This window comes from Tyto alba, unplaced genomic scaffold, assembly GCF_018691265.1.
Source record: "Tyto alba isolate M040663 unplaced genomic scaffold, T.alba_DEE_v4.0 Super-Scaffold_14, whole genome shotgun sequence".
NCBI lineage: Eukaryota > Metazoa > Chordata > Aves > Strigiformes > Tytonidae > Tyto > Tyto alba.
In genome coordinates this window covers 51226642-51252263 of record NW_024881276.1, presented here as the reverse complement: position 1 = coordinate 51252263, position 25622 = coordinate 51226642, and the positions used below count along the sequence as shown (strand labels likewise).

At 36.8% G+C, this 25622-nt stretch overlaps 1 protein-coding gene across 6 annotated transcripts in view; it reads right to left on the bottom strand.

Annotated features, from left to right (window-relative positions):
• SENP7 (SUMO specific peptidase 7) overlaps positions 1–25622 on the bottom strand; it is a 48282-nt gene that overhangs the window by 7653 nt on the left and 15007 nt on the right. For 3 of the 6 annotated variants that reach the window (XM_042788698.1, XM_042788696.1, XM_042788697.1), the window contains 18 exons: positions 25424–25621; positions 23591–23788; positions 19575–19690; positions 18631–18800; positions 17012–17372; positions 16273–16430; positions 15154–15300; positions 13640–13673; positions 12639–12812; positions 10003–10265; positions 8827–8960; positions 7496–7612; positions 5826–5945; positions 3551–3643; positions 2536–2747; positions 2058–2110; positions 1700–1737; positions 1405–1473 (listed from right to left, as the gene is read on the bottom strand). In XM_042788698.1, coding sequence (XP_042644632.1) covers positions 1405–1473; positions 1700–1737; positions 2058–2110; positions 2536–2747; positions 3551–3643; positions 5826–5945; positions 7496–7612; positions 8827–8960; positions 10003–10265; positions 12639–12812; positions 13640–13673; positions 15154–15300; positions 16273–16430; positions 17012–17372; positions 18631–18800; positions 19575–19690; positions 23591–23788; positions 25424–25621 — 2655 coding nt within the window. The remainder of the gene's footprint in view (positions 1–1404; positions 1474–1699; positions 1738–2057; positions 2111–2535; positions 2748–3550; positions 3644–5825; positions 5946–7495; positions 7613–8826; positions 8961–10002; positions 10266–12638; positions 12813–13639; positions 13674–15153; positions 15301–16272; positions 16431–17011; positions 17373–18630; positions 18801–19574; positions 19691–23590; positions 23789–25423; position 25622) is intronic. The other 3 variants (XM_042788699.1, XM_042788700.1, XM_042788701.1) reach the window with 3 other exon arrangements.

Genomic DNA, 25622 nt, shown 5'->3' with positions numbered 1-25622 from the left:
ATCTGTTTGAGCCTGCCCACTGCCCAAAACACAACAAAAATCAAGGCAAGGAAAGAAGAGGTCACGGAACCCCTCCATCAGTGGACTTAAACTTCTGCTTTCAGGGTGTAACCGCAAATTGAAGGAATAAGAGGTCTGCTTCCCAAACCTTCCTGATCTCACAACTCCATAAATCACATCTTTTCTTTCTGACTTTTCATGACATCTCTCTGAACTCGAGGAAACTACCTACTCTGGAATTTTAATCCCCAGAGTAGCTCAAAGCACTAAGTTAATAAAACACACATGGTGGCTAGGCCTTTCTATCTAGGGAATAGATGGTGTCACAGAAAATTCTCTCTCATCTAACCCTCACATAGTCTTTTTAAGAATTTACTTTTACAAGAAGGAGGTACTATTTGGTTTACATATTTTTGTTCCTTTCAGTGAAGTACAAGGTATATAAAGACTTGCTAAAAATCTTAGGGGATCACTTCTTTAACGATTAGGACTTCTTTGTTATCAGGCTTTTCTATTGCTCTTGTACTTCAGTGGCAACTCACTGAACTGGCCACTGATTTTGAAGACAGGACTGAAAGTATAAGGGTCGGATTTTTACAACAGAGAACATAAAGAACAATTCTGCTCAGCTTCAAATATTTAATATTAGCAACTTTTTAAAAAGTTGTCAATAGATGTTAAAGTTGTTAGGAGTATGTAAAAATACTGAAAGTTTGAAGCTGTTCTTCCGATACTTACATACTTATCACATAAAAGATTTAATATATTTTTACTCCCACTTTTCCAAACAGATAATACCATTCTGATATAACTATACCGACACATCAGGCTTTTAGACAGCTTCAGTCTAGTTTCTACTTTTTTTTTTTTTTTTTTTTTTGCACATATATAGGAGTGGATTTAACACTGTAATTCTGTAAGCTCCATCAAAAAAAAAATCAGCCCTTTGGAAAATTAATAATTTAAATTTCAAGTCATTAATTTTAAAGAATGTTTTTTCTACCTTTAAAAACACCCTCCCTCCATTACTGAACTGGAGGGGATTAAAAGAAACCCCCCAAAAAAACAACAAAACAAACAAACAAACAAAACCAACAGAAAACCCCCAAACAAAACAAAAACAAACCAACAAAACAAACAAAACATCCTAAACCCTCTATTTTTTTTTTCCCAATTTCACAAAGACTATCCATTTTACAATTTTTGTGTTATATCAGGGCTGCAGAACAAAGACAGGCTTTTCACACAAGCCTCTGTAATGCTATTACAGTCTTCTTTTTTATGACTCTTTATGGATTTTCCTTTAGCGTTAGAAATGTACACCTTTATAGAAAAAAGTATTTTGAACATAGAAATATCACCAGCAGTATCTCTTGCTAGTAAACAGAAACTGTAGTTACTTACTCTCTCAAAACCCGAACTGTTTTCTGCACGGAACCAGCTTTCAAAGAATCTAAGATGAGTATACAAGGCCTGTACACAACAAAAACAAACCAATTATTGTAGTCTGTCATTACCAACACTACCGAAGCTAATTTTTGTTTGAATAAAGTTTAGTAAGAACATCAATATCTGAACAAATGTGGAAAAAAAATGGACAAGTCCCTGCAGCTGTGGCTTTATGACAAGTAACTGAATTACTGCAGAATTTCTTAATATAATTTAATGATGCAATATTAGTATGAAAACAGAAACCTACCTTTTACAAATTTGCCTTTTGGAATTACTTAGGGAGATCTGGGAGAAGAGAAAATAAAAATAACCTTAAAAAAACTCTACAATAATAATAAACTCAAACATCTTCACAGATTTAAATATAAAGCCAGAAACACTCCCATTTCAGAAAGGGAGAAACTGATAATTTTTAAAAACATGTGAAAGCATAGCATAGGTAACATAGGTTGGGAAAGGAGGACTTTAGGGCCTTGCACATGCTGCAGGCCATGCAAACATCAACAGCTCCTGCAACAAAGATGATGCAAAATCACTCGGTCAAGTCTCAGAGCCTTCAGAAACAGAGTAACATGTTTTTCCTCTAAGTGCAAAAAGGCACTTACTTTAGAAATACCTGAATCCAGGACTGAAGCAGAAGCAGCAATTTCGTTGCCACCTATTACAAAAGAACAAATTAAAAAGTCTTAAGAAAGTATTTCCTAACTGAAGTATTTTCATTTTCAAATTCATGATTATTAGTATATGATAGTGAAGTATAAACTAATTTTGCTTCCCTTCTGAATGTTTAAATAGCAGAGTAAGTGAGAGCCTATCTTCCTGATAAAATTCTTACTGAAATCTAAGAACCTTCCACTCTTGATGGGATCTGAGCCACTGATTTTACATGTCCCTTCCAGTATTTTCCAGAGTTGCAGACAAGAAGAATCCAGTACAGTCCTTGCTATGCTCAGTAATACAAAAGCATATTACATCAAACTTGATGTGAAAGGTACTTTTTAAGACATCATATCCCTCCTTCAAGGATTATGACACTATTAGAACTGTATATGAACTGACATAATTTTCTTCTAGATTACCTACCTTTTGTGAATGAACTTCTGTTAGCATCCATTTCTACTTCATCCTTGAAGTTACTAGGAAAGACCAACACTGAACCAGTTCTAGTGTTCCCACTCTCTGACTGAAGTGGAGACTGTTGAGGCTGGTGATACAATGAATTCTGATGTGGACAGTCCTCATACACAGCTGCTTCTAACCAAGGAAAACAGACAACTGCAATGTACCAATGACACCTGCCCAGCAGTGGGGAAAAAGTGGGGAGGAAAAAAAATGTCAAAACTGTGTGACATTTGCTTCTGAAAAGGTTATGAAAAGTTTTTATAACATAAAGAGCTCATGGACAACAGTTCTATAACACATAACCATCGTTGCCGTGTTCCTCCATGGCATCTCATACTAACCTTCTCACTTGTTTTTTACTCTGCATTGTGGCATAACAGCAAAAATAAATATCAATTACTTTTTAAAGAAACAACAACATCCCACATGGTGTTAAATAAATAAATAAATAAATAATCTGTGATGGTGATTGAAGTTTTGACTATAGCTGAAGGTTTGGCATGCCTCTAGCCTCATCTATTTCTGCAGCTGTTTAGCATATGTAACACTCAATGACTACTCAGTTTTACTGGAGTTTCCATGTGCCAGTCAGTTATTCAACCAGGCCAAGGCACAGACCATGGAAGTACTACTCCTGATCCATTAACACTATGAATTGCTGTGATTTCTTTATGGAAATATTATTTAAGTGCACAGGAATCATCATAATGACACACAAATTATTTTGAAAAATACATGAAAACAATTTCCAGTAAAACAAAAAACAAAGATGCAAAGTTTACTGAAGACAACTAAATAAAAAGTTTAACTTTGGAAGAGACTTCAAAATTACTCATTCCACACCTGTTACTACTTCAAAATCTAGCGTGTTCATTTCCAACAATACAAGCTTACAGACGTAAATCTTTTTATCATCACAACATTCAAATATTTAAATCTTTAAATATCAGAAAAGGTGTCTAGAACACATACTTACTCCTCATTCACAGGCACAAAGATATAATCTTTACTGAAGATGTTTATATGACGAGTCCATGTTCTTACTCTTCTGTGTCTTCTCTGTGCTGCTCTGCAGGAACCAAATGACAATTTGTTGACAGATTTGTTCTTTTTAGTTAAAGCAAGGTATAGGGATTAGTACTCCTACATCTTCCCAGTCCCTCAATGGGTTTTTCATTTACTCTTGAAATTTCCCCAACAAAGAAAAAAATTACAGCAGCACACCATTAAGCCCAAGTGACTAACAAATCACTTCTGAAGCGTCTTAAACTCTTCTGGAAAAAATCATCCACAGATTTAAAAGGATTTCTTGCAGTTATTTATCCAGCAATTATTATTTACTACACTAAACGCAAAAATCTCATCTAAACACCAGCCAGTGTAAAAACAGATCTATAGAAATTTCCAAACATGCATGAATTAAGCTTCACAGTACCACTTTTGAAGGCCTACCTAAACAATCTTATCTTTTGAAGGAAAAAGCTAAATACCTTGCACAGGGTCGTGCAACACACTCATAGCACTGCCAGACCTGAAACAGATTCCCTCCAGTCATGAGCTTTAAATGCTGGAGCATATTTCATTTCCAGTCCTACAGATATAAAGCATGAGAACAGAATACTACAAGAAGAAGAAAAATTTGAGAAGAAACTTAAATTTAGATATTCAACTTTCTTAGTTTGCACAAGTTGAAATAGAAACCAATGGTTCATAGAACTTTGTTCCAATGTGATCTGAAAGCAAAATTCACTCTATTTTGGAGACATCCCTATTACCATTCTGATTCCATCCTAATCTGTGATCAAGAAACATAACATCAGTGCAGGAAGAACGGGAGAAAAGGAGTGAGGAGTGAGGAAAAACAGGCAACTGTGGGACTCCACATGGGCCAGCATTAAGTGAAGACTTGCTGCAAACTTCCTCTGCTACATGACTCTAGAAGCACTGAGAACTTAAAAAGGGAAGGCATGTTTGCAACCTGGGAAAGCACCTGCAGAATGAGCTTTCTCAATCTACTGCCTAAGCAGTGGGAAGAAATGAAAGGGTCTTTAAGTTAATTTGCTACATCAGTTAATTTCATTTACAAGAGTACAGAGCCAAATTTTCCATTATCCATTTATCAAAAAAAACCCACATAAACAAACAGAACCCAAACCATCTGTAATCACCAGGTAAGTATCTAAGGCCAAACACACAGCTAGAATTTCCAAAGCTATCTCCTGGTCCAGAGCAGATACAGTGCTTGAAATATGGTGAATTAAGAGTCCCATTCCAGCTCCTCAAGGTTATGGACAGTCCAGACTTGTAAAAGGAATAAGATCAAGGCACAACAGCATTCTTAATATGGATAATTTTGTCTCCGCCTCCGAACATTCACGGTCAGAAGACAATAAAATGATGGAAGACATTCTCTCAAGAATTTTTGAGACATCTTTGAGAATATTACAGAAATTGATTTCTTTTTCCCTTTAACACAGCTTTCACCCATCAGTGACTGTAACACAAACAAGATGGCACACCTCTTTGAGCAGGTGGCCGTGTTTGCCAGTAGAATGAAAAATCTGGGGACTTCATGGATTACAGCAGAAAAATTAGTTCAGAGAGAAACAGAAAAAAATCTTCGATAAGCTGAATGATGAAACAGAATGAAAGTTGCTGGCAGATCACCAACGTAAGTAAACTGGCAGAGCAAGCTCCACTCTCAAACATCAGTGTTAAGAAGGAACGAAAAGTGTGTTAGGGATAGTCATACCCTTTATACAGCTGGAAACACATGATACACTGCTCTTGAGCTGTTAATGATACCTTTTTGTGAAACTCCAATTCCAGAGGGCTCAAGTGTTAGAAAATAAATGTGTAAACTCGGTGTGTAAGAAATTTTTCTTACTAAAAATGTGGACAATAATTTATTACCAATATGTAAAATGAAATATGTGGTAAATCTAAAAATATTTTTAGAAGTGTAGTTTCCTAAAGTGATGCATGCCTTGTAAAACTCTGAGTTTGTAACAAAAAAATAATTGTCTGAAGTAAAGATTCAAAGTTGGAGAAAGGTGATGACATTTTCATTCATGTTCAGTATAAATCACATGTAGGTTTTAATGAAAAACACCAGTATACTTAAATTGCGAGTTACAACATTTAACCACTAATCCTTTGGAGAACACTGATGACTATTTTATGTGCTAATTTGAAGAACTTCTAAGTGGTACCATTATTTCTGGTCATAATTGTATCTAAAATTAACTTACGAAACTTTGAGATCCCCCTCAGTGTTTTTTTCTGTCCTGGTTAGGCACTTGTAGAAGAAACTGCTAAAAATGTGTGTACGGTCAGCAAGATGTTTTGGCACCTTCTCCAACAACAGGTATCTACCAAAGAAAAAAAGAGGGAAATGATTAAATTCCTTTTCTAGGAAGTACCACTACTGATAAAAAAGAAGAACAATTACTTTAATGACAACATACTCAGGTTATGCTTACTATCAGTTGCCTTCACAGCCGCTAATTACGCCAAACTTTTCTCTCAACTCTATTTTCTCTATGCACGAGTAGACATTAGAGTATGTAACAGGCAAGCATCTACTAAGAATTCAGTTATTTTTTATCTAAGATTTGTGCTCCGGTATTAATGCTTCTGAATTTATTTTCAGAATTAGGTTTCCAGCCCTTGCAATTAAGACAGGCTTAAAAACCTAATCAAATATAAACCTATGAAGTGCTTTACTCCTGTGTGTACAAAAAGCAGAGAACAAGTCCATACTAGAAATTGCCCATTTTACTTCTACAGGTTACGCATGTGAAAGTTAAGATAAATATTCTACAAGTACTCATTCTGTATGGTTTTCCTGTTTATTATTTTACTATAAACATCAGCTTGAGTGTTCATTCTGTCATCCTAGAAGGCCAAAGTTCTCATAATTGCAGGCATCCTACACAAGGTGCCACCAGCTTCATCTGATGACTTGAGGAACACAGTCATACAGGAGACAGCTTACAATACAGTGAAAACTCAGAGTGTGGGAAGTCTAACAAATTTAAAAAGCAGAAGGGTTTCTGCAATGATTGCATTAAATTACTTTACTCAAATCTTCCTTTTCTTGTGAGATGAAACTACAGCTATTGAGAGGACCGCACTGTATGATTTATTTCTAGTTTAGAGCAAAATGCAGGGAGCTTTGCTGCAAAACCACACTGAAATACTCCAGTACACATTTCTTTTCCCTAATCCTCTAGACAAGAATTTTTAACTGGCTTCCTATTGTTCACAGTTCCTGCAGCCATGCTGGATGCCAAGCAAAATGGAATTCTTGCAGACAATCTTTGGAAGAGCCAGAATTCTGTTAAGGTTTAAGTCAGCACAGGGAAAATAAACATCAGCTTTAGGGAATGGTGGCCCACAATGCCAGTTCTGGAAAACTTGTTTTCAAAAACAACTTCAGCAGGATGGCATGAAGCAGGCATGACAAGCACAACTTCATTAAGAAGTATTAGATGTGTTCCTTTTTGCAGGAGCTGTGCATCAAAAGAATTACTGAACTCTTCCAAAGAATAGCAGAGGATGCTCCACTTCATGAAAACACAGTAAATAAATTACTAGTACAGACCCTCTATACTTTGTTCAACTGCGAGCTTAAAACTGCTTAGCGTTCTGTTCTGTGAGGTTGTCAAGAGGCTTTTTTTCCCCTGACTCTTCTATCTGGATTGTATCACAGCCCTTTAGAGGGACAAGAAGAATGGAATTGAAACAAATTAAACTGCTGAGAATACACTAAAGCTTTAAAGAAAGTCCGACTTATAAATTCATCACACTGTTACTTCTGAAATCGTTGTACCATATTTAGTGACCAGCATTTACAATAACATTCAAGACCAGATTAGGTCCCAGAAAGAAGGGCACAATTAAAGCTGTGATTACTTACTTAAGATAGAAATCAATGATGACATCATTGAGAAACTCTCCATATTCTAAGCACTCTAGGTCTTCTCTTGTGACTCCCAGTCCTCCTTTTGCAGGTGGGGGTGGGTAAACAATTAAACTAGAAAACACAGATCATGTTATAACAGTGACAAACTGTGTTTTACGTGACATTCTTCTTAGTACGGAAGTTCCACATGTAGAAGATTTTCTAGAAGTCCTATTAAAAGCGGTAGTTCTCAAAACTGTTGACTAACTCAGAAGTCCTTTACCGTTTCTTCCTCCAATAGTTAAGTGTTACAAAAGAAATATGCATCCCAATGCATACTGAAATTTTAAGAAAAGTTTTTGAAAAGGGGATTATTTTTGATAACAGCAACTGACAAATGGCTATATAAAATGGGAAGAAATACTAGGGGACATATTTTCAAATGGTATGAATGAACATTGATTTTCTATTTATTAAGACTCCAATAAGGACTCACACATTTCCAAGCAGGAAACTTGGGTTTATGCACCATGCAGCATATGTACTGTAAGTGGTTTGAAACTGCCCAAGTTACCTCTAACACTAGTAATTAAAAATGTTTTTTAAAAGCTCTAGATTAACAACCACATTACTTAACTGGAACCATGAACTGAGCTTTTTTGCTGTTGCAGAAACAAAACCAACTGATATATTGTCAATAAAAACAGTGACATCAAACAGCAAGAGTTCTTAAGAGCAATTTACTTCACTAATGTTTGCCATACTACAAGTATGAGGACTAACAGACTAGTGCAGACAGAACTAATAGCACTATCCTAGTATCTTGCTGCCTTACACATTTGTGTGTTCTGATTTTCTAGTATCTTTTGTTATCCATGCTCCTGTATTAACTAGTAAACTGTATGACAAACTAGTTAGAAATAGATTGCATGTAGCAGAACAGTGAAAGAAAACATTGTTTAGATTTAAAAAAAAAAAGCTCAGCTTAATTTAGCAATAGTTTTGCTGTGATACACCCTTAGATGGACACTCACAGAGGCCATAACGTCCCTACCCTCCCGTTGATTCATCCATTATATGACCTTGTAGTCACAGTTCAGGTATTCTCTAATTTCTCTGAGATCTTCTGTCATCCTGTCACATGCCCATTTTGTCTGTTAATTATTAGGATGGAAACAGGAATAACTCCATTCATACCTGGTGATATTTTAGATTTCTAGAGCATCTTTCACACAACACTTTCAAAACAACTAGAGAATGGTAGTTAAGCCACAGTTTTTACTCCTGCAATTTGTTTATTCAGTTCATTTTATTTTCACCTTCTAATTTATATGAAATATACTTACTTCTTAACTGCTCCGGTTTCTCTTACTTCTTTCCATTCTTCATTCAGTGCACAGGACAGAGAGATAGAATAGAAACCACAATTCTGTTTATTTGCAAGGGCGTAACTGGGCCTGCCCACTTTTGGTTTTGATTCCTACCAGAAAATATTCAAACAACAGTAATAATAAAAAGCATTATATAGCTTGATATGTAAAACAGAACACATAAAAAGCAAGCCTGAGGCCCACGAGTATCTTGCATCACTTAAGAGCAACCTTGCTGGAGTGCGTAAGTGTTTATCAGCATTTAGGCCAACATGCCAAATAAAAATTTACGTTCCTTTTAAAATGATGACAGGTTTTCATCTGTTCATAACCTCTCTCTAAAACTGTTTAAGCGTTATTCAGCCAACTGATGCAGAATTGGTTTGGGGGAAGAAACAGGACCTGGAAAGATGGAGGGAAGTATCAGACTGTCTTAAAAGGAGCTATGTATGCTTGGAAGGTTTGAAAATCTAGTTCTTAACAATTTGTCTAAAAACGATACAGACCTGAACTGGCTGGCTCAATTGTTAAGTTCCCAGTTTCATAGCCAGATTGATCTGTTGCCTCTGTGCTTTCTATTGATGGGAACAAACATAGGTAATTTCTGAAGTGACACTGATGTGGGGTTGGGTTGAGACATCTGTTCCTGAGAGGGCAGTGTATTAACACATTAACTTGCACAGCCCCACCTCCCCAGCAGCGTTAGGAATCATTTAGCATTTCAAGCTGTGGATCCCCCCACAAGAATATTTCGAGGTGTCTGGAACAAGCAAGATACACGGCTACTCCTCTGCTGCACCCCTTCACCTTCAGCTCAACTGAAAAATGGATCCATCATCCATTACTTGATTACTACCAACTTGCTACACTGGAGACATCACAAGGGCAGGAAATCCCTGTGGTTTCCAGGCACAGGCAGCCATGAGTTAAGCTAAAGCTTCAGTATTTGTCACATACAGATGAGGTGTATACACTACCCCTCAGTGGACACAACCTAATTTACTGCAAATCTTGCCCCATTGTGAGAGAAAAATAACAAACACGACTGTTTTTTTCTGAGCTATGGATTAAGAAAGAAGGCTGATCTAAGATTTACTAGAATGTGTGAATGCTGACAAGTAGTGATGAATCAAGCAACAGCTACACACTAACCTGAACCGCAGGCTCATGAGCATCTGAGGTATTCTCTTCTGGCATACACTGTTTTAGTAAACCCTTTCTGTAACTCATAAAAGAGCTCTCTTCAGGAGAAAGGTCCTTCAACAAGGGTAATGCTTGCTTCAGAGACAAAAACTCAAGGAGATCTGGTGCTCTCTTCTTCTTGCTCACATTTGTAATCAATTCAGTCAGTTCATTTTCTTTCCATTTTGTGAGTGGTTGGGACAGTTCAAGAAATACAAATTCACTAGATTTGGCTAGAAAAAGGGAAGAATAGAGAGTATTAATTATTAAGTTACGTGATAAAAACTTGTCGGCACGCCCACAAAGGAGTATAGAGAGACAAAGGCGGGAGGGGACGCCCAAATAATATCCTGCCACATTCAGCACAGAAGCCATCAGCCCACCAAAGGCCCACCTCCACAAGCCCAGGGGAGCACAGGGGTACAACGGCAGGCAGGAGCCCTAATTAAGAACTGGGAGGAAGGGACAGCTGGTCTGGGTCCTTCCCAGGAGAGCCTCAGCCCCAGAGTCCAGACCTGAAACCCATTAAGATGAGTCAACACCAGAGCACCTTTTGGACTGAGGAGGGGTTGCTGCTGAGGCGTATGGCACACATGATGGGATGCAGGGGAAGAGCATTTTGGGATTGTGCAGTACTTATGGGATGTTTAAGGGAAAAACCAAAGGCAAGCAAAGGGAGGCATTTAGTTAACTTGAGAGGGAGCAAATCCCTCTCAAAACATGGGAAAATATGGGGCTAAGGGCATAAAAAGTACCAGTCACATCTAAATACTTTCCTGGTCAACATGCTTGTGTGTCCACACCCTGTGGATTGATCAGCACATGCTGTCCTGTTGTCTTATTAAATTCCTTTCTAACTCTCTCCTGGGTGAGGAACTTTCTATTTGACATGTGCATCTGGGGCCCTGAGTGCAGCAAATGGAGTGAGTGCACGTGATTGCTAGCAAAGATCAAGCCAAACTAGGTGAATAGGTTAAGTGCCCTGGGAGCCAGGAGGCTGAGCAGGTCCTCAAGGGACAGCTCTGGCTGGGAGACTGCCTGTGTATCTCTAAGGATGAGAGCACAGCAGGGTCAGCTTTTGGGACCAGAGGCATCCTGGCCAGCTGTGTGCCTGTGTGCACATGACAGTCTGTACCAGAAACTGGCACGGGCCTCGGTGGCTTGTGTGTCCAGGTGCCAGCAACTGAGGAGACTGGGATCCAGGGCCAGCAGCTAGGCAGACTGAGTGTCTGAGCCCAGCTGACAGAGGGATCCGCTTTGTACGTATGTGCATGTGTATATATGTATTTTATCACAAGTGGGCCTCCATCCTGCAGGATGGGGCTGTTGGCACTGTCTATGTTTGCATGAGTGCTGTGTGTCTGTGTTATCTGGGTGGCCAGCTACATATGTACACATGTACACGAGTGCTCTACCTATTGGGACTAACATCTTCAGCCTTGATACTGGTTGGATGTGGGGACATGGAACTGCAGCAGCCTCACCCCTCTCAGGTTGTCAGATCTGGCACAATATATTTTCCTCTAATAGCAACACACTAAGACAGAATAAAATCATAGCAACCATTTCTACAATCTGTAAAACCATCACTGATTTGTTTCAACAAGTCTCTACATATAGTTCAAAATATTTACATTACTACATATTTAAAAGGCATAAAACATTCAAGCATAGAAATTTAGTAACAACTCCTGAAGGTTTCTCCTACAACAAGAATATAATCAAGGTAAACCTAAGATTAACAAGTGCCTCTTAGCTTCGTACACACATTTCACTCATTTCACTGAGAATTGTGTCTATAGAAGCTATCAGTAACTGATAAACTTATGTCAAATAAAGGTAACTCACTGCTAAAATTTCACTCAGCATCTCCCTTCAAACTACTCGTACTCCTCGTGTTAAGTTAACATTACTTACAATTTTTCTTCATACAGGTGGCATTTGCACAGAGTAAACATACCGTTAAAATTCACAAAGGCAACTCTGACATCATCATTTTGGTAGATGTCATTTTGCAATGATTTTGTTAGTGTAAAAACCTTGTGTGATTGCACCACTCTAAATATTTAAGCAAAAGTTATACTTAGTTTTACAGAGCTTCACAGCAGAAAAACACATAGACCTAGTCCATAATACCCTACAGACTAAATAGCCCTCTTTGACTTTAGTTGAAACTTTCACCAATAACAATGCCATGGCCCAATGCAGTCTCGTCAAAGATCAGATCAGTTTTCATCTGCCAAGCCTTTCAGCTAGCATATACATTACTTAAGTGTAAGGACACTTAAAAGATCCCATTTATTTTAGAAGCAGGGATACTTTATACACAAACCTAGTTTCAGAAAGCCTTCTCACACAGATTACAACCAAACTGTGTTACAATGTCTTTTTATTAAGTACCAGTGGGTTTGTATCACATTATGTTACTTTTTTCTTCCAAATACAGGTACTGCAAGGTACTTCAGAAAAGCAAAACTGCCAAACTTATGGTTAAAAACATATAGGCTTTCCTCTGTATTCCAGAAACACATATGTAAAATAACTGCTTTATTGGTATGCCATATATTAGACCTTTTCATTGCATTTCAAGGAAAGAGTTTACTCACATGGCTTGGTGACAACTAACTTTCCTAATTGAGTTTCAATCTTCTCCACATAATCTACAGACAACCAAAGGAAAATGATCATTGTTGAAGAACAGTCACTGTCAGCTCTCCACAAGCCAAACCTTCTCAGATCCAGAGTATCCACTGTCAGCTTAATATTCTTATTAAGAGCCACTGTAAAAGAGAGAATTTAAAATAACCATATCTTTCACAGCCATGGATAACTATGAAGTAATACATGTTACAATAATTACATGTTAAGATGTAAGGACGATATGAGTGTATTAAAACAGTACTTGTAGATTTTATTCCTGGCATTACATAAAATGTGTTGAGAACTTAATACTTAAATCAGTTATATCAAACTGTGTAAAACAAAGTTACCAAATTATAACTCCAAAAGCTAAACATCTACATGCAGGATTCTTAACGGAAAAAATTGTATTTCTGTTCAGTATAAGCATAATTAATACCTACAAATATAGAAAAAAATATTGCAAATCATGAACTCCTACTTATTTTTATTCAATCAAATTCAGACCTGCTCACAAACGTTCTCCAACAAGATGCAGAAGCCACGCATCATCTTTGCAAAATGGACTGACTGCACAACGACAGCTTTATTTCTCTTAGCTTTAGTCAACTCATACATTTTTGTTTAATAAACCTAAGGGCCTAAATTATATCTGAAAAGATTAACGTTTTAACTCAAAAACGTATAGTCACATTTACTATAATTCAACACTTAATATACACAGGAATGTGGGAGGCAAAGCCATTAAAACGCCAAGTTCACCTTAAAAGTTATGAAGCTGCTAAGTTATTAATGTTTACACTATAGACACTGATACTTTTATATACTGAAAAATTGATATTTTAAAAATTATTTACTGCTTTTGCGGAAGTAATGAGGTTATAAATTATTTATAATATAAAGATATACTAAGTATTTTAACAGAATGCTTTATAGTTAAGAGAAGACTAAAGAAAAAAATTCTTACCTTGAAATGGGATTGTAATATACTTATTTGTAAACTGAAATAAGATTAAAAAAATATAAATCAGTTTGCTTTTTACAAATTGATTAAAAAGAAAGTAGGAATTTTTAATTATCTGTACAACTTTCTTTGCTTATAGCCAAATCAACTGAAAATTATATCATAGAATCATTTACGTTGGAAAAGACCCTTAGGATTATCAAGTCCAACCATTAACTTAACACTACCAAGTTCTATATGCCTGGTTTGAGACTTAATATTGCTTATTTCACCTAAACCAACACTCCTAAATATATACTGCAGAACCTAAATGACAGCAAATGACTTCCAGAGGTGCCAAGTACTGAGAAATACGCAGAAAGTTGTGAAGAAGAAAAAAAACATGAGGAACACTTGGGATAAAAGGGGCTTAAGCACCCCATGATAAAGACTGTCAGCTGCACTATCTGAATTAAGGACACTATATAAATGGTCCAACACTGAGGTGTTACTTTGCTATTTACATTAGCTTTGAATTAAAGGTCTTTAAAGTTTCCACGTACACTGCTGCTATGTTAAAAAGACGGCTAAATAAAGAATGCTTTATTGTCACTTTGACAGAAGGTTGTCACATACACCAAGAGAAGAGATTTCTTTTACATTACTACAGTAAACGCAAAGTTGTTTTTTCCAAGAAAATTTTCACTTTCCACCTAAAACCAGTGATTCTGAAAATATCTCAACTCATCCCTCAAATTATTTTGCATATTAATTTAGGAAATTTCCATGAAATCTTTTAATTACTGCATGAGAACCGCAGCACAAAAATGTTGTTTTGTGAAAAGCTGAAATTATTATTACAATCCAAGATTTCAAAATGTCTTTCTGTAAGCAAAAATAGATAAACATGTTAACACATTCTTTTTTCAGTTGCAATATATAGAATAAGCCTGGTCAACGACCTGTTGAAAATCCTGCAGCTAGTACTCCATTTCAAATATACCTTCACTTATATTTCTACAACCTGTGAGCAGCACGTTGAATATGCACTAATGTTTTTAGTGTTGGTTTTATGCTCTTTAAAGCTACAAATCAAGAAATCTTCTGTTTAAAATGCAAGATTAGTGCATAATATATATCTAAACTCTGATCACTATGGATTACTTTATTCTAATATCCGTACTATTTCTGAAAAAAGTAATTAGAGTTTATGTCAAGTGACATTAACTCTAACATTGCCATTACTTTCCATTAGAATTAACGAAGAGCTTCCTCAGTGTTATCTCTTTCCCAGTACAGTCTTTATACAGAACCTTTACCCCTGAAAACTGGGGCCACAGAAAATCCCAGTTACCTTTCTACTGATAGCAATCCAAACATACAATGTAATGGACATCACAGTCCATTGTTTAGCCAAAGCAATTTGATGCAACGATAATCAAAACTCAGTGCCTCCACACTAAGTACTGCTAGCTTTGCTTAACCAGAATTTTAATTTTTAAATATTCTCAAAATATCACCATAGTAGAACAACTTACCCTAGCAGGACCTGTTGATAACCACTTAAATTTCCCAATGTATAGACTATCAAATTCAACATCCAATGCTGGGTTTATCTGTTTTTTAGGTGTGCTTCCAGAAGGTAAGCTGGTAGGACATTTATCATCAACTGACTCTGTTAAAAACTGGGGAAAAAAAGTATATTTACTACAGAGCTTTAAATGAGATACTTCTCTGCTTTAACCTTAGGAATTTTCTCTTCATGTTTGTAAGAATTTACTCTCAAAGCCAACTTCCATATAAAAATTGCATATTAAAAAGCTGTAAATGTTATTACAATCATTACTGACAATGTCTTTAAGGGCCTAACGGTACCTTGTTCCACCTCTAAAGCTCTCTTTATCAAGACATAACCTGTGCTCTTTACTAATCTAGAGCCAAGTAAAAACCTCAAACAACAGAGCAACAAAAAATACACTTCTTTTGATATCAAAGGTACAAGATCCAATTCAATGCAAATCAATCAAAATGATGCACCAGTGAGAAGAGGTAGCAATGGCTCAGAAATAACCAAAACCCAGGTCAACTCAAGCAGCACAAGTCTAATAAAGTCCAAAATGGGACAACAACCTTTATGGCTAGTTTTAGGTTCAAATTCTACTGCTAGTCAAACAGGAAAGGGAACTTTACCTTATCTCTGTCTGATGTTAACAAAGACCCTTGAACTTTCCCATACACCAAATTACAACAGAGGACTGGATGACAAGAAGAAACTACTGACTTGAGCAACCATCAGTACAAAACACTGTGTGAAAAAAAAAAAACCTTTCACAGACATACCTTCATCATGTCTACCTCTAGTTTAAGTTACTATTTGATCCTTAGTGCTTTGTAGTATTAAACATTTCCAAATGTTTATTTTCAAAATATGAAATGCATTGTATATCACAAAACCACTCAAGCTTCAGAGCCAGAGATCTTCTCTGAACTGCCCAGAATTCTATCTGTGAAATACATTATACTGCAGCTACTGCTTTTTGCTGGGACTAATCATATCTGTTATAACCATTTCACTTTTGTCCTGATATACAGGAAAAAATAAACACTGCAGAAATAAAGGGTTGGCATAAAAATACATAGGCCAAAAATTGGACTACCTGCTCTGTGTGACTTTCCATGGTGTCTTCCAAGTCCTTTGCTGAGAAACAGAAGTCAGACTGTTGGTCTATTTCTTTATTGTCAGTGATATTATCCTGCAGCAGCTCTGTGCATTTTGGCTCAGAATGTCCATCTTCATCATCACTGGAAAGGACAACTAAAGAGGGAAAAAGAAGTACACATATACTACAAGACAGACCTGAGAATATTTCATTTATTGTGGATTTCAGATGAGCAAAAAAATTCTCTCTTGCAGTATGTAGCATCAAAGTACACTGCCCAAACCACTCAAGGTCTGCATGCATGTAAGTGTATGCAACAAGTGTTGCTTTGTATCTTTATTAACACTTTTTACTCAAGATCCTCAAAATTATCTGACTATTGAAAGAAACAAGCTACAACATAACTACTTCAAAGAAGAGAGAATATTTTTTCTCAGTTTAGGCATCATTAAAAAGTACAAGCTTGATTTTCCATAGCCACAAAATCAGCTGCAAAATAAGGACTGGAATTTGAAAATCCATCTGTCTATCTTGTTTCTCAGGTACAAGACCCTCTACACTCAGTAAAGGACACTGGCACTAGGCACTGTTCTCTAACGTGCACAATGTGTTACACACAACATCATCTCTGTCTTCAATCTTTTGTTCCACACGTTTCAACTAGTCAAGTCACGCATGACTTCTAGTATCTAAGCATACTAACAGTAATTGGCAGCAGCACAGACACAGTACATACTTGGGTCAACTGAAACAAGTTGCTGATTACCCCTGCAGATTCTGTTCCGCAGCTTGCTCAGGTACTGTGATGTGCCCATCTTTAATTTCCTGATGGTACTAACTCGTGGTGAAATCGCATCCTCACTGGTGGCAGAAAGCTGTTTGTCTGGCAGATTTCCAGGGGGAGATTCTGAACCAGGTTCCACCGTGCAGCTCTGAGCAGGGCTTAGGTGGTTGTGGGTGGAAGCATCTTTACAGTCTCTCTCTAATGGCTGAGGAATACAGTCTGGCACCAGAATTGTATTAGATTTGCGATCCTGTCCAACCTCACAGGGTGTTTTGCAGCCAGGAGACTGAGTTGAATTCAGTCTTTGCACTTTCTAGAAAACAGGAATCAGAGACAGGATGTATGTTTATTTCTTGACATTTCTATGATGGTTCATATCAGTGATCGCTGAGACTTAGCTATGTGCTCGACAGAAAAATTACAGCTTAATGCAACTGCATTTAGAGCTCAAGTTAGGGTAACTTCTCCTTCCTCATATTCCAAAGGTTATTACATAAAGGCATGAGGGATAACCTTTTAAAAGTCTACTACGAGCCCCACTCAAACTAGTCATGGTTTAAACCCAGCTGGCAGCTAAACACCCTGCAGCTGCTCACTCACCTGCTCGTACCCCTGGGGAATGGGGGAGAGATTTGGAGGGGCAAGGGTAAGGAGACTCATAGGTTGAGATAAAAACAATTTAATGATTGACATAAAATAAAATTAAAATTATAATACTAGTAGCAGTAATAGAAAATACAAGCAGGTAATGCACAATGTGATTGCTCACCACCCGCTGACTGATGCCCAGCCTGTTCCCAGCTAGCGAACCCAGAGAACACAGAATCCTGAAACCACCATCCCAAAAACCCGAGTGAAGCTTCCCGATCAACCCTCATCTATATACTGAGCATGACTTTGTATGATACAGAATATTCCATTGGCAAATGTGTGGCTTGGTCAGCTGGGTGAAAAGGACTCAGCAACTACCTGCTTCTGTGGGGTTTTAACCAGAAGGTTACAGAGGTGCCTTTATTGTATTCAAAAGCTTGAATATAAATCACAGTTTATAATTGATTAGCTGAGTCCATAAGTCTTTCTCCCTTTTTTTTCCTTTTTTCACCAAACCTTAATGACAGATAAGAATAAAACTTCAGGGAAGGGTATGATAGACTGAGGAGGAAGGAAAATGAGAACATCTGCAAGATTTTAATAACCCCAGGTATACTTCATAATTTTTGTATCAAAGTCCCTAATTAGTTCTGTATCATCTGTGAAAGAAGCTTCACTTAAGTAGCTAGATGCCTTATTTCCAAAACTGTTTTACTCCATGCTCCTGTCTGAAGGAAACAGTGCAATTCATCTCTCAACCTTTCTGCTACAACAAGCATTTCTGGATATTGTGGACAGAAGTACATATACTCACTCTTCTTGATTCATCACTGAACTACTTTCCATCAACAGGTATAACAGTATCCCTAGATACCCTACTTATTAGTATAAGTCTTATTTTGGATGTTGCTACTGTTGCTACTGAAGTGTGTGTGCATGTGTGTACACAAACACATACATTAAAATTAAGTGCAACTTACAGCCAGTAGGAATGATTTTTCTGGACTGTGTGCATTACAATAATCAGAAATATGGCCACTTGATCTCCTTTTCCTTTTCTCAGAATCAAAAAAGACTGATTCCTTCTGACTAAGAGTAGTGCTGTTCATATTTCTGCTCCTTTTCTCCAGTTCATCATAGTTCTTGTTTTCTGTAGAAGAAAAAAAAAAAAAAAAGTGATTTAATGGGTTACCCTTAAAACCCTTTTTATTTCTTCATATCTGTTATGTCTTAAACAACATGCATGGAAGCAGATACCTTCCATGATAGTTCTTCCCTTTTTTAATTGCATGTAGCTGCCAAAATATATCCCTTAAAATAACTAAGGAAAGATTATTATTGCACAATTATTTAAGATGAGGGTATAACCAAATTCATAGTTCTCTTCCAAGTAAGAATTAGCACTCCATACCCCAGAGTCTTTCTTTTCGCTTCTGCTGGATGGAATATTCTCCATTGCCTGTTCTAATCTGCAAATATTATTAACCAGTGTTAAAAAGATAATATGTTCTCCCTGAAGACTCAGCACAGAGCTCACCATTTTTCAGCAGTAAACACAAATATAGCCATATAGCATAAACATTCCAGCAGGGTTCACAAACCATTTGAGCATTCTTAATGTATTACATTCTTGAGTATAAAAGACTCTTTATAAAATCAGATTATAATGGTGCAGTGGGGCTTCCCTCAGTCTCCTTTTTCTTCCACAGGTCTGATTCACCATAGCTTCATTCCTATTTTAAAAACAGCTGTTTGATACATTTTGTCATATCTGTAAAAAAACGCATTTTGAGGAAACACACACACTGCATGCAATACCTATTTCATTTCTGTGCTCTCCTCATAATATTAAACTAAAAAAAAAAAATCTCCCAACACTCTCCAAAATCCATATTCAAACGACAAATTATTGCTCACTACAAACCTTTCTTCTGCAGCTCTCGTCTTCTAAAAGTGATGACATTATTTTTTTCTGGTTCTTTAGGAGCCTTGGTCAATTTACACAGATCATCACCTGTCTTTCTCAGGCAATGCTCAGACCTGTAAAAATTATTAACCATAACTTATTTTTAATTTTGAAAGAATACTGAGTAAGAATCCCAACAGAAACAAGAGTTTGTTAGACCACAAAACTTCTGCCTCTCTCATAAGCATGTGGAGCTCAGCAAATGAAACACAAACTAATTAATTTCCCATTGTGGAAATACGGATACTACAACATTATTAATGAAATGGATGCTTCTAAAAGGCGCAAAGTATGAAAATCTGACACGCTTGAAATCAGACAACGAAATATTATTTTCCCATAAAGCATGACTGCAAGAACACGTAAGAAGAGAAAAAGAGAACAGTCAGTTGAGTGTATCCTTGCCTTTGTCATCAATGCAGTGGGAATGAGGCAATGCAGTGTATTTTTAAATTAGGTTTAGGACTGCTAACAGAATTCACTGATTAAGTTCCTGCAATGAGAAAAGATCTGAAATAGAAATTCCTGCTCAAGAGAGCCTGAAACAGTAACTTTGAAGGAGGTAAGAGGAGCGGACATAAATGAGGAAGAAACAGAAAAGGATTACAGTACGAGAAATGAAGCAACCTACAGTTATTAAGTTGAGTTTGCAGTTTCAGTCTAAAAAGAAGGATATGCAAGAAAGTAATCAGGTTTGGTTTGTTTGTTTTGTTGTTGTTTGTTTTGTTGTTTGTTTGTTTTTAAATTTTATTGTCTTTTATAAATAAGAGAATGCATTCCAGGAGGTACTGCTGAACTGAAAAGTATGACATCCTCACATCTGACATCTGATCTTGTAATCATACTCTCAATTTCTCTGGAAATTACAGCTAACAAAATTACAGCTAATTACAGCTGACAGAAGTCTACATAGCTGTAATTTGTGGATGCATTAGGATAACAGTTATCCTGAATGTGATATTTTCTCACATTACCTTAATGACATTCAGTATGCAATACTTTTCTCCTGAAAATTTATCAGGGTTACAAAATAAAGAAACTAACCTTCATAACCTCTGCTTCATTTTCTATGAGAATTGGAAAATAAAAAAGAAAATAAAGATTTCATAGATAAAGCAATTTAATGCTGCTCTGGAAAATCTGTTCCATTTCTCCTTCTGTCACCTCACTTAATCCAAAGGAATTTTGTGTTCGTTGTTTTATTATGTGCCTAACTCAGAATGTTGCCATCTCCAATTTGCAAAGAGCTAAGTGATCATCACAATGACCAAAATCACTGACAGCTGAGCCTGGACTCGTGAAGAACATCACCAACCACAGGACACTCTTGACATCTCTAACTAGACATGCAAAACTGTTGGACACTTTCTGAACAGATGCATATTCTTCAGTGCTGTATCTGTAGATTAGAGTGTCGTTGCTCTTTGGGAATACTGTAAAGATAAATAAAGATTGCCAGGCTGCTCTGATACTACAGTGATTAACGGTATATAAGCACCATGAAGAAATTACTGGTTATCTTTCCATTTGCAAATAATCATGAACTGGACCGTATACAGGAAAAGTGTTTGGTAAGGGCTATTATTCATTCTGTATATTTAATAAAACAAAGTCTTCCATAGATCAGGCAGCTCTAGTTCTGGGATAATCTCATTACAGAAGACTTGATTTTGGAACCCACACCTCTCTCACAACTTAAATATGTGTATGCCTAACAGCTGTATAGAATTGACTGCCTTAAAAGATGATACAAAATCATTAAGTGTTTCTTAGCATTTGTTTTACACCAACATCACAATTGAGGCATTTCAACAATAGGAAACATTTCAATAGGAATGTTTCAGCTAACAGACTTCCCTAAACATATTTACACAAATTCTGCACATCTTATTTTCACTTCCAATCTTTGCTGATTACTCAGTTTAAAATGCACCTCTTAACAGATACCTGAATAACCTAAGAAGCTAGGGCAGTATATACTAAAGTGTTCTCAACAGCCATAAGAAACAAGTAGGAAACACATTTTAAAACCCTAAGTTTCTTTACATTTAAAAACTACCTCAAATTTGTTAGTTATACTGATAGGTCAGGGGTGATTTAAACAAATGTGTTTCACATGGGGTTGCAGCAAACAAACCATGCAAAATCCACAAATGTTGTAATACCAAGACCAAGAAAGGTAGCAAGGAACAAACAGCAAGTTCTAGCTGCTGGAGAAAGGTTCACTTACTGGAACCCTGTCCTGATCACACGCAACTATTTGACTTAATCTGAAATTTCCATAGTACAAAACCAGCACAAATTTCAGTAAAGCAGAGCATACATTCTGGCTACTCTAACGATACAAAAGAATCTCTACATGGCCATGTGCATATATATGCACAACCATTATAAGGGGGGAGCTTTTACTCTCCTCTGAAAGAAGAGACCCCAAAACAATCAGTTCCAAGTGTATTTTATGCATAAACTTTAGTTACAGAGAGGTAAGCAGGACCAAACTATGCCTTTGGTGAAATAATTTATAAATTCTCCATTTCCCATATGATATCTATTACAACTTCCAGTAATGTGCTGGTCACTGGGGAGGGACGGAAAATCGTCCTAATGTTGGTTCCTGTTAATAACAAGCCTTTTACTTAATACATTAGGAAAGCATATCACAGGGACAGAATATTAATCCTTCAAACAATAAACCACTTCAAATCTAAAGCAAGTTGAGCACATCAACTACTAAAGAACTGACTAGTTCAAACCACTCTTGTGCCTAACATAAAACTCAACAGCCACCCTCCGGACATGAGGTTGGAAAAACAAGCAAGATGTTTCCTCAGATTTAGAGAGTTATATACAAGAGTTCATGTTTTCTTCTCTATGAACCCACTAGCTCCCATCATGCAAAACAACACTAAGTAGAAAAATTATAGATCTTAAAGATTTTGTAGTAAAACAAAAAACCACAACAATCCAAACAAACTCCCCACACTTCAGTCAGCCTAAACATATGGAAAACTATTTATTAGCAACAAACATAATACTTCTGAAATGAGACAGTCTAATAAACTCTTCTAAATCCTTCATTTAAATTGAAGCTTTGTCAGATTAATTTAAGTAGGAATTCTTACTAATTTAGGGTTTCTAAGATGCTGAGGTATCAGAATGAAGAATATAACTTCTCAAAAATTTTTAAGATTTCTTTAACCTGGAAACTGTTGATCATTCCTGCCCTCAAATCATTCTTCTCTTCCTTTATCATTCTGTTTTCTTTCCCCAGATTTCTTGCTATTTGTCCCTGTGGATAGTTTGCTGTTGAGCAAAGAGGTAGCCATAAAAGACAAGAGGAAACAGCTTACTCTGAATTCAACTGCCATCTTTGACCAAAACAAATGTTACATAATTCTAATATCTGATTTCTGCTAGTTTTCTATGTCAAGCATAACTGTGATGGTCAGTCAACCTCAATGTAGGAAGAAAAGAGGAAAATACATGTTAAGCAATGACAGAACGCACATACAGCCCTTAAACAATTGCACTCAGGAGTGAGACCACTGGTAAATTAATGTGTAAAGAAATGAACGATCAGAGAGGAATTTGGAGAAATTTTGCAAAAGAAGTTACTTGAAATCACGCCAGAACACATTCACAGCAACAGGAAAGCAAGATTTGGCTTCTGAACAAAAAAAAAAAACGTAAATGTGTTTGAATTACTTGACCATCTTCACAAATCAAAACACTGATCTATTGCAAATGGGAATTCTACGAAAGAAAAGTAGCCTATTAACATCAGGTACAACAAATCAGAATAAATGCAATGTTAAAAAAAAGCTCCCTGGAGCGGCATGTTAAGTTTGCACTCAGGAAACTGGTCTCCTGCTTCAAGACAAGAATATAACAAAAATTGTTTCAGGGAAAGTGTTTTCCATTGTGAAGTTATGTCACTTCAGGAAGACTGGCAAAATCGGCAGTGAGTAACATACCTTTCAGACCGGAAAGAGTTTTCATGAGGAGAACTTAGTATTTGACACGTCTGTATGCTGTCAACAGATGATGAGAGTAGTTGACGCGACTGTAATTTGTCATCATCAGATAAATTTGCATCAATTGTTACGTGGCTGTCTATGTATTTTCTTCCAATTTTCGTCCTCAGGACATTCGTCAAGATAACTGTGGGTTGCCTGCCGTATATATATATATAACAGTAAATCATAAATACTGCATTGGAATACATAGAAAGAAACTTCTTATAAATGCATGTATCTTAGAGGCTTGATAACCAAACATCATTATTTTCAGTCCCTTAGAGTCAAAAAAAAAAAGTCCCACTAAGGAACTTCAAATTCAGGGTAAGCAGATAAACACGAAAAAGCAACACGAGACCAGTGTAAGAAACGCTCGCCATATAATTTCACCTTATCCAGATACGATTCACACTGCATTGCCTCTAACACATCATCTAAGTATCATTTAAAAACTGGTAAACATTTATCTCTAAATAGCTTTCGTGTAATATCTGTACCCATTTCTCATAACTATGGAACAATTAATCTTGATTTTCCTGTGAACAAGAAGCCTCCAGTAAAATGGAATGAATTTGCTCAACCACTTAGTCAACAGGCAGAAAAGTAGCACCTACACAAAAAAGCAGCATTACATTTTGTTCCCCTCCTCAACTTCCAGGTGGCATTCTGCAGAATAGCAATAGTAAAGCTAAGAAAAACATTCACAAGTGTTAAGAGAGGCGTCAAAAATAAGTTAACCAGACATATGAAGATCCAACTGCCTACTTGAGCACACATCTCTAAGAGCAGTGCAGCTTATTTCATACAATGCCACTGCAGTCAGCTTGCTGTAGAGCCCCTGATTTACTCATTTAGTTTCTCAAACTAGGATTTAAATTCTACCACTTCCATTGCAATTTATTTTGGATTAGGATGTACTGTCATGACCTTCATTGAATCCGTTATGAACAACATTATCTTTTGGTATTGACTGCATAATTCTCCTGTTCTCTGTATTCATCCACAAAGCATGCTCCAGCACAGACTGCATGTTCTCTGGGGAGCACTCAGATCTCTTGCACCAAGATGTAAATTTGCTTTTAATCAGGAGACTACCTTACAGACAAGATGTTGCAGAGGCACAGAAGTGATAAGCAATGAGGGTATGATTGAGAGGAAAAGTCTAATATAGAAGAACACTGTAGTCTGTATGTAACTTCCAATACAGACGGTCCCTAAACTGTTGACCATCAGACACTTGGAGACAAAATTCCGTGAAAAAAGCATTCACTCTAGCCATAATTTTTCCTGACCACTGCTGGGGTGGGGAGGGAGGGAGTGGCAGGGAAGATATGGGACTTGAGATACTTTTCTTCTGACCCTTTATGCCATTTGTCCTATTTTCATAAGTAGTCAGAAACAGTAACAGTGAAAACACATCTTAATACCTTCTCTGAGAAAAGAAGGCAGTTAATTGCAAGCATATTCTCTTCACGAGAATTGAAAAAAAAAAAAAAAAAACAACCAACAACATTTTGAGAGTCCAATAGTTGAATCAGAATTAAATGGTCTTGACAGTACAGGACCATCTAGAAACCATCTGACCAGAAAACCCACTACAGCATGCCCGGCACAATCTCTCTCAATGATTATCCAAAGGAGCCAGGTACAATGGAATTCAACCAGGTCAGATGACATGAGAATATAGTTCATGAACAAGACAATCGTGGTACAACAAAGAGTACTTTCTCATGAAAAAACAACTGCAAGGAAAATTATTTTGTTTAGTGACACGAGGCAAAGACAACATACCTTTTAGACAGAAAAAGGCTTTGGAGAGTAGGGTTTAAAATTTGCCATATCTTTAGGCTGGCAGCAGATGATGAGAGTGGTTGAACTGACTGCAGCTTGCCAGCATCAGAAAAATGAGCACCAGTTTTAAGTTGCACGTGTGTGTATTTTCTTCCTATTTTCGTCCTCAGGACATTCGTCAAGATAACTTTGGGTTGCC